The 11,359-nt window shown below is 52.6% G+C and overlaps 1 protein-coding gene across 1 annotated transcript; it reads left to right on the top strand.

The window, feature by feature from the left end:
• Positions 1-752: 752 nt before the first annotated feature.
• Positions 753-6,267, top strand: Prok1 (prokineticin 1). Its single transcript, XM_006979511.4, has 3 exons — positions 753-1,394; positions 3,848-3,973; positions 5,824-6,267. Exons 1-3 carry the CDS (start codon positions 1,323-1,325, stop codon positions 5,941-5,943), a joined length of 318 nt encoding a protein of 105 aa, XP_006979573.1. The 5' UTR covers positions 753-1,322; the 3' UTR covers positions 5,944-6,267.
• The last annotated feature ends 5,092 nt before the right edge of the window (positions 6,268-11,359 follow it).

The following is an 11,359-nucleotide window of genomic DNA, read 5'->3' as shown; positions in this document are numbered from 1 at the left end:
TCTCTGATCTGTCAGAAGGTTGGGACCAGGGGCTTCCCTCCAGTGAGAAGGGCTATGCTCAGAGGCACCCTCCCATCAGCCTGCCCTCTGAGCTCACTGTGTGTCTGCTTGCAGACAAGGCCGCTCTCATGCTCACCCCACGCTGCAGGAAGACCACCAACATGGCTCCTTTCGGCAGCAGCCCAGCCCAAGTTCACTTCGCTACAGGATACAGCCAGGGAGGAACCTGTGTGCTTTCTTATCTTGTGTTCCTGGTTCCCGTACCAGGGGCATTGACTGCTTGTGTGAGTTACCTTTTCCACTGCTGACAGAAGGAAGGAAAGAAGGTTTTATTTTGGCTCACAGCTTGAGTGTACAGCCCACCATGGCAGGGAGATCAAGGAGACCGAACATGAGGTGGCAGGTCACATTGCATCCGTAGTCAGGAAGCATAGGGAGGGGACCACCAGCACTCAGCTCTCTCTTTCATTAGTCTGAGTCTTGCTCATGGGACGGACCTCACAGACATGGTAGATCTTCCCTCTTCAATTTCCGTTTTCTGGAATTATCCTCATAGACGTACCAGGAGGTGTATTTCCATAGTGATTCTGAAGCCAATCAATTAGACATAGAAGACTCACCAGCACACAGGTATTATAGGTCTAGAGCCTGTAGGAGAGCAGACCCGCCTGCGTATCTGTGAGGAGCATCAACATTGCAGATGCATTTTCTCACTGTATACTGTCTCCATTTGGGGAATTTTAACCTTTTAGGGGTCAGGAACAGACACCGCCTCACCCTCTGTCTTCTCAACCACCTCTGTGCTGAATTCAGGGTAAATGCCCACATGATGCTTGATGGCTTGAGTGTGAGAGGATAAACACTCCTGTAGGCTGCGAAGTTCGGTGTGGGTGAGGAAAAAAAATCGATGTTGCAAATCTCTTAATTCATGACTGAAGCCACTCTCCTGGCCCAAGCATCGAAGAAGGATGCAGAGACAGAAATGGATAGCAAGTGAATTGCAGGCAACTGTTGGAAGCGTGATGCCCTCGGAAGAGTTAGAGCGACTGTCAAAGTCCCCCGATGTGCCCATTTTTATCAGTTCTGACGGTGATGCGCTGCCGTTAGAGATTCAGGTCTCGTCTGAGCTCATCTGAATAACGCTGGCGATGGGAGGGAAGAGCGAGATGAGGCATCCAGAGGCAGTCCTGGATCCGACTCTATAAATCTGAAGGAGGTAGACGCAGGACAGCCTGGCCTTCTCTGCTTGCCCAGCGCAAGGCAGGGCAGAAGGAAGTGAGAGGCACTGGAGTGGACGGCGTTTGTCTACACCCCGAGTGATCATGAGAGGGACCACGCAAGTCTTCATCGTGTTCCTCCTAGCAACTGTGTCCCACTGTGCTGTGATCACAGGGGTAAGTTTCTAGCCTTCTCCATAGGCTTGGGTTGGGGTCAAGATCAGGGTTCTGCACAGGATGTGAGCTGAGAACCACGAAGGCCCTGCTGCTCCAAGTCACCTAAACCAAAGGGATTTGGGAGGTGGTCACTGCCTAGGAGTGTGTGGGGGGGTGCATGTAATCTTTCGATGGGTCAGACCTCACTCCGATAGACAGAGGGGGGTTTTGAGAAGCTGTGTGTAAATATAGTGGTTTTTAAATACATTGGGAGGGCACTGGGATTTTGACATTGAGTATTTAGTAAAATGAGGATTCCTTAGTGTGTGCCAGGGGAAGTTTCTTTGGAGGGTGGATTCGTGCCTCCCCACCCCCGCCCCCACCAAGCCCCATTTGTCTTACCCACACCTTGGTTTTCATCGGTGTCTGGTCTACTCTGTGTTAACTTACAGAGCATGCTGGTGTGGCTCAGGAAAGGACACAGAGTCCCACCTCAGGTCTACTTTTGCTGTTAGGAAGAATGCACCAGACACCTCCTTTCACTCCTTAGTGGGTTCCCAGGGGAAGATGGGTGGCACCAGCATTGGCAGAATACACCCCAAACGAGTTAGCAGGGGTCCAGCCCAAGGCTACCGAACACCTCACTCTGAGCATGGTGGCCTTTCAGATGTCCCACGGGACCTGTCCCCATCATGTAGACACATGCTGTGTCATATGAGGACCATCTTTATCACAAACCAAAACACAGTGTTTCTCCTGGGAGTTTTCCTGGTAGAAGTCAGGAGGGAGAGAGAGAGAGAGAGAGAGAGAGAGAGAGAGAGAGAGAGAGAGAGAGAGAGAGAGAGAGAACTTTTATTTCAACCTCCTCCAACCTTTTACTTGGAAGGTAAGTGTGGATAATGCCAGTCAATTCCTGGAACTGGATAAATTTTAATTTTCACAGAAAAAGCAACCTCACTGTCATTTTCTTAGGAAAGGGAGTCCATTCAAAATAACACACAGTGCAAGCGAATGCTTTGAAGGCAGAATTGCGTCTAGTGAGTGTGACTGTGGAGAGAGCCTGCTTGTGTTTGCCCTGAAGACCGGGGCGTCAGACCCAGGAGAGACGAGAGGATTGCCACACAGAGTGAGGTTTGGGAGTACACAGCCCGATGAGCTGCTGGGTGTCAGGGTCACCAAGCCAGCTCCAACATCTATCCCCGAGTGGCAACAGGCAGAGAGGCCTAAGGGAGGTGGGACATGTCTTAATAAGGAGCACAATGAGGTAAGAGGGTCAGGTCAGTCAGATGGAGCGAATGAATGGCCAGATGAGCAGCGCTTGGTCAGAACACACTGTTGAGGGGAAGGAATCGAGGGGTGCCCAGCTGCCCTCCATTTCCCATGTCCCTTTGATGTCCCTCGTCTGTCTCCCAGAAAGACACCAGGTCCTGACCTCTGCGGTCCCTTGCTCCTTAGACAGCGACAGTCTAGGCTGTAGGGCCCAACCTCCCAGAGTGCCACGCCTGCCACTGTCAGGGGAGGAGAGTCCCAGTGGGACTTACTTCCCTCGCCCTTCCTTTGATAGGGACTGGCTTGGGTGTGAGAAGCGCATCTGTGGGTTAGAGTCACTGATGGTGATGCTCACCTGTACCTTCTCTGGTGGCATTCTCACCTCCTCATCTGGAAAGGCCTGGAGCTTCCAGGTCCTGTCATGTCCCACGCCGGCAGACTGGAGGTGCTTTGTGGGCCTGCCACTGGAGAAAAGCAAATCACAACTCAGCTTCCAGCTTCAGCTCTGAAGCCACTTGGCCTCTGTGCAGTGTGGCCAGGCTGGCTGTTTCTCCGTTTTTCCTGCCTGCCTTCTTGACCCTGGCGTTGGTATAAAGTGGGCACCTTTGACCTTTCCTTACATAGGCATTCCCCAGGAACCCAGCAGGTCCAAACAGCCCGAACCAGAAGGGTCCATGTCAGGGGCCCAGAGAGGCCAGCGGAGAAGCACTGGTGGAGATACCCGTCCACAGGCCCCTGGGTTAGGCCGTGGGATTCAAGCAGGGAGGCAGCTGACAATGTCAATGCACATTGGAAGACAGAGAATTCTCCACCCCTCCCTCTTCCCCGAGATAACTCAGCAGGGAGCATCCATGGCTTTGGACCACCAAAGACTCCCCTTTTACCCCCAAGCAGAGAGTTCTAATTCAGTCAATTGTATCAGTGTTGACTGGTATTAGAAAAGCTATGCCTTCTAACATAGGTCTCCTCAGGGAACGGGGACTGCCTTGTCGCCGAGCTGGGATGGTTCCCCAGGTTGAGGTCGGGTAGTGTGCTGAACCCTGAGTGTCCTGCCTGAGGCAAGCAGTGGTTTTTCCAGCCAACGTGTCCTGTTAATCCCCGGCACTCAGTCACTTCCTCCAGATTCTGACAAGAAAGGCTTAGTGTTCCCTTTGCTTTGTTCTCTTGGTTGGCACTGATGGGCTGGCCCTTTCTCTCTCCTGTAGGCCTGTGAGCGAGATGTCCAGTGTGGGGCAGGCACCTGCTGTGCCGTCAGTCTGTGGCTGCGGGGGCTGAGGCTGTGCACCCCACTGGGTCGGGAAGGAGAGGAGTGCCACCCAGGAAGCCACAAGGTACTCTGCTGGCGCTGGATGGGCCTGTGCGTGAACGAGCATGGGCAAGCAGACAGGGATCCTGGGGCCTGGATGCAACTTAGACCATTGGAGTCTGAGGCTTCTGATGACGATATTGGGGGAGATTAATACTGCGCCCTCCACAGTGGATCCCGCCTAACTGGAAGAAGGGAAGCAGACAGCCATGGGGAGGCTGCCCCAGGCAGCAGCCTTACTTAGGCCTGCAGATGCTGTCCGGACACTGGTTTGGATGCTGACATTGTCCATCTGCACCCTTCTAGACAGGCTGGAGAAACAGTTAGGATTTGATCTTTAAAGTATCCCTGCGTTTTCATTAGCAAACTGAGGTATGATCACAGATCATGTGACTCGCTCAAGGCACGGTCTATGAGATGGCTGGGACTAGAATGGAGTTTTCTGAAGTCAACCACAGCCCTAGGCCACTGGTGTGGGGTACAGCCTCCTTGGTTTTTGTGGAGTGCTCCAGCAATCACAAAGGCGGCTAGCCATCAGGCTGGCCACCCTCAGTTTTCTACCTGCTGTGTTTATTGAGGGCAGGGTAGTTAACCCTGAAGTGACAGTTTTAAAAGGCTCCCAAATGTCCTTTGTTCTCAGGAACAGACTCTCTTTAAGAACACAAAATGGCCTCTGGTACAGGGCTACAGCTAGAGCAGAGTACACTCTCTAAGGGGGACTTCCTCTTCTGTGCCCTAAGCAGCGAACTCTGCGACTGTCTCTAGCCCCCAAGGGCACAGGACAACCAAGAGGCTCTTGGCTTTAGGAGGGTCAGATGATGTAGCTGCAACCTGAAGCCTTTGGAGGGTGGGGCCACTAAGTGTCAGGGACCTTGCTGGGCTGGACCTAAGCATATCCAGTGCCCCTTAGCAGTCCTTGGAGCTCTGGTGACTTGTCTGTACAAGCTCCAGGGCTCATCTGGAGTCAGAGAATCTTCCAGCAACCTCTCCTAATGCCCCTCAAGGCCATTGATTTGTTTTTAACCACCATGGGCTCAGGAAGCTGAGAGCTGAACGCTCTCCCACCCTCATTGCCTTGGGCTATGGGAAATGATTAAGAATGATTCACGCTCCCAATAAGGACATCAGCATTAACATAAAACAAATTGCTGAACGCTCCCTACAGGCCATCTGTCCACAGTAAGTGTTCAATAAATATACAGTCTCAGTCTGTATAGCCATAGAGCCATTTAGGAGCTATTAACCCGTTTTGTAGATGATAAAGTCAAAGCTCGGCGAGGGTAAACAGGTGGTCAGTTGTTACCAATATGGTAAACAGCAGGTCTGGGATTCGAACCCAGGTAGGCCAGTGCTGGACCTAGTCTCCTTATCACTCTATTTAAAACCCATGGGTGGGGGGTGGGGGGGTGGGGGTGGGGTGAGATGACTCAGCAGGTAAAAGAGCTTACTATGAAAACATGGTGGCTGAGTTTGGTTCCTAGAACAGACATAAAGGCGGAAGGACAGAACAGACCTCACGAGTTGTCCTCTGATCTCCACAGGCATGCTCTCCCCATTGCGCCCCCACGCATACAATAACACACATATAAACAAATGTCTTTCCCGACCACAGAACTGAGGAACACACCAGTAAGCAGAGAGATTCACTTGCCAGAGGTGTGAGAGCGTTTGCAATCGTGTGTCTGTGTGCGCGAGAGCGAGCGCATGGCCACAGGTTCTGAGGTTCAAATCCTCGCTCGTCCACGAATTAGCTGGGTGATGCTGTCATGCCATTTTGTCACTCAGCGCCTTGGAGTGGTCTCCGTTATTGTTGGTTGGGAGGAGACATTTGCAGGCCTTCCCTGTGGCTGATGGACGGCTTCCTTCTCTCTCCAGGTCCCCTACTTCAGGAAACGCCAGCACCACACCTGCCCCTGCTCACCCAGCCTGCTGTGCTCCACGTTCCCGGACGGCAGGTACCGCTGCTCCCGGGACTTGAAGAACGTCAGCTTTTAGTGTGTCTGGGCTCAGGATCCCCCCTGGGTGGCCTCTTCTGCATCACATCTGTGTGCTTTTGTTCCCTGAAACTGCTCCACTCCCCACCCTGTCCGTGGCACACGCGTGAGCGGATGGGCACACCTTCCACTGTGGAAGAGCCCACGGGTGTGTGCAGAGGAGGCTACGGCCTCGAGAAGTTGGCCAGCCATGCCCGGACTGCCTCAAGTTGTGACGTTGCGTTTCTCCCAGGTGTCTGCCCTTCCTGCATGTGCCCTTTCTTCCTAAATCACACCTTCCTGGCCACTGGCCCTCGGGGGCATCACTAAATCACAGGTCCTGTGGAAAGGAGGACCAACAGGAGCATTCATTTCTTTGACCGACTAGCTCCTTATTTTAGGACCGTGGGTACAAATTCAGCTTTTCTCCGGGCACCACTCGAAAGCAAGAGGATTTCAGGGTCTCTTTGAATTAGGGGTGGGAGGCAGCTCAGAGGGCTTTGGCTATGTGTTGGGGGGGGTCTTCTGGGAAGGGCTGGGAGTGTGGGGAAGCTCTGCTGAGGGGACAGCATGGGCCTACTTCAACTCTCAGAGCTGAAATTCAGTCCCTTTGGGCTTATGTCAAATGTTTGACCCCAGCAGGCCACATGTGCCTAGTGATAGGTAATTTGCGTCAGTGAGGGAGCTGGCAAGGCCTTGAGCCTTGAGCCTGAACCCAGGCCTGGGAGCTTTCTCTACAGGCAGGTATAGCCAACTCCTCCCACCTCCATTCTTATTCCAGGCACAGGGTGTCCAACAACACTGTGACAAAATCTTGCCGTCTACCGAGTTCAGAATGGGGCCATCAAGGTGCAGCAACAAAATCTCCTTTTAAGGAAGCTCACAGTGTTGTCTTAGGCCACCTTCACAGCTACCCACAAACAAACAAAACAGAACAAAACCAAACAACAAACAAACAAATAAAAAAACCCCTACCCTCCCGGGCCCACCAGGCTGGGCCTTGAACAGTGAAGGGACCGTTCTGTGCTGTTGCCCCGGCTCTGCTGACCTGCGACACTTTTCCTGCATGCAGCCTACAATCTCTTTCCCTCTGGGCTCCAGGCCCAGGCCCAAGCTGTAAAGTTCCTTTCCAAGTCAACGGTCCCATGATCCTCCTCGTCTTCCGGATCTCCAGGCTCCACTCACTGCCCTTGGGTATTGACCTCCAGCTTGCGTCCCACCCTGCTCACAGAGCAGCCCCGAGTGCAGTGGGCAGCAGCCAGTGCCTCGATGCCCCAGGAACAAGACACTGGGGCCCTGTGGCGCTCCCTAGCACATCACCATGTTACCCTACATCCTCGCCTGCCTCAGAGGAGGCCACCTGCAGACCCAGAGGGTGAATCGACAATTTAACATGACCGCACTCATTTTCATTTGTAATGTTGTAATTCTGAGGAAGGAGTGATGAGTCTCTGCCTCACTTTTCTGCTGTTGCAAAAGATAGAAGGATGAACAGCGGAGAGGTTGGAAGGCTTAGGGAAATGTATCCTTTGCATTCAGTAATATGCTCTTCAGAACTATGACTATAAAAAACTCCCTACAGAGAGAGTATGCCCCCAAGACGAATGTTTTCTAGGAGAATAAAGTCAGGTGAAGTTGACAGACACCCTTTCAAGATCCATCCACAACTTCCGTGACAGTCCTTAGGCCCGGCTCTTTCATCGTCAACCATTGGTGTCTGGCGCCCTCTCGTGGACGAAGTGGAAGTAGCAAGGAGCGTGAAGGCGAAAAGAGGACGGGGTGGGGGTGGGGGGGTGGGGGGTGGGGTGGCGGCCTTCGGGCAGGTAGAAGGAGTAGTTCTTCAGGCACACCCGGCTTTGGAATCCACGGGAGGCCCAGAACAATGTCTATCAAGAAGCCTGCCACCGGGAGAACCGCCAGAACAACTCTTTATTAACACTCGGACCCCGCCCCACTTTGAAGTGGCCTTGGAAGCCGGTGTCCCTTCCTGTTTAGGGCAGGTGCTGTGACTTCCCTGACCTCAGGGTCTCTAGAATGAGAGAGCAGATGTGGATAAGTTCGCCCTCCCCACCCCCGTCTGTGAATCCCCCGATGTAGCAGGGTCAGCAGAGCCGCCTCAGAGGCTCCTTCAGCACGCGGGCTCCTCCTCATCGCTGTTGCTCATTTAGCTGCTGTGCTCATCACCACAAGTCTCTAGGTAGCTGGGGCCTAGAGATCCCGGCGCTCCGGGACAAAAGGGCCAGAACGGAGACTGTGCGGGGACAAACGCTGCCAGAGCCTCCTCTGTCAGCAGAGGTTCAGCTTCGAACCCCTCTCAGGGTGGTCCTTAGCATCCTGAGTGAGGTCCGGGTAAACACCGGTTGGCTGTAGTTCCACGCAGTTATCACCTACCGATGAAGGGGTTCCTAAAGCGGAAGAGAAAGATCGCATAGGGAGAGAGGCTGCAGGGCTAGACACTGGCTGAGAGCTGAGCCGGCAGAGTGGACCCAAATCGTCCGCCCAAATCAGCTCTCAGACCAGCCCAAGAGTCAACACTGAGACTTGGTTTGGAATCTGTAAAAAAAAAAAAAATTAATTAATAATAATAATAATAATAATAATAACCAGAACCTGCCTTGTAGACAGAGAAGCACATGCTGGCCCAGGGCACACTCTGGGTGTCTTCAGGGATGTTTTCCTGGACCAGGGATTGGCAATGAGAGCGAAGAACTTCCCTGACACAATTAGTTCCTTTTCAGCCAGATGAGCACAATATGATATCCAAACATGGACTATTACTCAGCCCTGAAAAGAAATAAGGTACATATACGCTTCATAGCGTGAATGGCCCTTGAAATCCTTAGACGAGAAAAGCTTGTCATAAAAGGCCACATCTGCACAATTCCACTCATGTGAAATGTCCACAGCAGGCAAACCCACAATAGAGAAAGTAGGTCAGTGTTGGCTAGGATTGGGGTGTGGTGAAGGCATGAATTTGGAGTAATTGTTAAGGAGTTCAGGTTTCTTTAGGGGTGACAAGAGTGTTCTAAAGTTAAACTGTGGAGGCGGTTGTATAGCAGTCAATATCTTCAACGTCATGAGGGTAAATGATGTGCCGAATGAATCATACCACAATAAAACTATTTTTAAAAACTTTAAGATCCACAAAGTTGAAAAGAGGGAGGAGGGGAGCAAAAGTGACCCCCTGAAGGAAGGACCAGGTGTGGTGAGATGAGGAGACCCCCAGCGTCTCCTGTTGGGGAAGGTGGGCACTGTGTGTGTTGCAAAATGGCTTGGTTTCCCTTCACACAGGAATAACCATTTCCTAATTAACACTCATTTTGTGGTGGGTAGGAGAATAAGTACCTAATCAACTAGAGCTACACATAGTATCATGTGACCTAACCTACGTATAGTCACCCTCTGAACTCTGGGGGTTCTTCATGCGAATCCCACCAACTGTGGATCAAACATATTAAAAAGTGCATCTGCATTGAACGTGCGTACTTTTTCTTGTTATTCTCTGAACAATACATTTGACTCTGTGGCAGTGTGTTGTGTTAGGTTTTATAAGGGACCGAGGAAGGGTTAAAGCGTGTGGGAGGGTGTACATAGGTACATGCCAATCTCATGCCGTTTTCTCCAAGGGACTTGAGCACCCTTGGATTTTGGTATCCCTTGGGGGTCTTGGAACAATCTTCTGTGGTTTCCAAAGGGTGTCACTATCTCTTTTCGTATTTGGAATTTGTGGTTTTCTACCTCAGGCCACATCTTGAATAGAAGTTTCGATGCTGCAATAGTCTACATGAAGTCAGTTCACCAAAGCAGTAGACCGTGCATGGGGGGCCAGGGCGGGATTCCAGTGTTGTTGTGACTGTGGTGTCTTTAAATGAACACAAGGACTGTTTCCCCTTCCCTGGAGGGCACTGCCTTGTCTACCTTGGCAGGAGCAGGGAGTCTGACATACAGTAAATGGGCACCAAGTCCTCTCTCTATTCCGGGGATGTTTGTACCCCTGTTAGAATCACATCAGGCATGCTGAGCCCTGGGCAGGGACAGGCTGTGGTGTATGAAGCCTACCCTCTCTCACCCTGCTCCCCAGCTGGGGCTGTTTAGCCCCAGAAGCCCAGAGCCACGAGACCATGGAGGCAAACAAACTTCAGATGGGGGAGAGTGAGCTCCCCCAAAATGATTTTCCCTCCAACACACGGAAAGAAAGGGCCGTGGTTCCCCATTCTGCGCAGCTAGAAGGGCTCCAACCTTCCCTAGCTCTCCTGCTCGTCTGGGGAGAATAGCGTAGTGCTTGGGTCTCCCTCCCTCCCTCCTTCCCTCCTTCCCTCCCTCCCTCCTTCCTTCCCTCCCTCCATCCCTTCCTCCCTCCCTCCCTCCTTCCTTCCCTCCTTCCCTCCCTCCCTCCCTCCTTCCCTCCCTCCCTCCCTCCCTCCCTCCCTCCTTCCCTCCTTCCCTCCCTCCCTCCCTCCCTCCCTCCCTCCTTCCCTCCTTCCCTCCTTCCCTCTTTCCCTCCCTCCCTCTCTCCCTCCCTCCCTCCCTCCTTCCCTCCCTCCATCCCTTCCTCCCTCCCTCCCTCCTTCCCTCCCTCCCTCCCTCCCTCCTTCCTTCCTCCCTCCCTCCCTCCCTCCCTCCCCAGGTGTGACCTCTACGGTTGGCTGCCTAGGCAGGGAGAGGCACTGATGGATAAGGAGCTGTGAGCGTGCTTCTGACAGAGCCAGAGAGGAGCCCCTGAAACCTGTCACAGAAGCAAAGCCCAAAGGTTGAGTAATGGACACACCCATAGTTGCCCTTTCCTTTGCTCTCGGTGCTGGTTGGTGCGCGGCAGTCTTCATGTCCGCTTAGCCACACAGCCTGCGCAAGCTTGAGCCTTGCTCCAGCTACTTCCTAGCTGCCGACTTTGGTCTTTTTACTGAACTTTCTGTGCCTCAGTTTCCCCCCTCTCTTAACGACGATGATGATGACAACAACAACAACAGCAACAATAGCTCCTGCCTCTTGGGGTTGCTGTGAAGGTGAAATGTAAGTGTATGGGAAATGCTCAGGTTGTCACCCACCGTTTGGAAGCAGCATGGGGACGATCAGTTGCCTACCCTTCTTCTTTATGAAGACATCTCGAAGGAACACTTGCTCCATGGCCCAACCTCGGGGGGATTGTGTGCCACACCCCTCTCTAAACCACCAGAGCTTGGAGGTCCCTCCTCAGTGGGGGAAACCAAACAGCCCGGAAGGATGGAAAAGCATTTTGGATGCTGTTCAAAGGCCCCAAATCTGAACTTAGGGGCAAGAAACCCCAGTGTGTTCAGTGTTCATTCCTTGCCAAATTCAAGTTCACACATGGGTTCCTGGAGGCAGAGCCTGATAACAGCTGCGATTAGAAAGAGATGCACCCACCATATCTCTGTCCCCACCCTGGCTTGTCCCAGACTGTGGGCAGGGCAACTCTATCA

Source organism: Peromyscus maniculatus, chromosome 6, assembly GCF_049852395.1.
Source record: "Peromyscus maniculatus bairdii isolate BWxNUB_F1_BW_parent chromosome 6, HU_Pman_BW_mat_3.1, whole genome shotgun sequence".
Lineage (NCBI taxonomy): Eukaryota > Metazoa > Chordata > Mammalia > Rodentia > Cricetidae > Peromyscus > Peromyscus maniculatus.
Note: the sequence above shows the minus strand (reverse complement) of the source record. Positions and strands in the feature narration are given on the sequence as shown.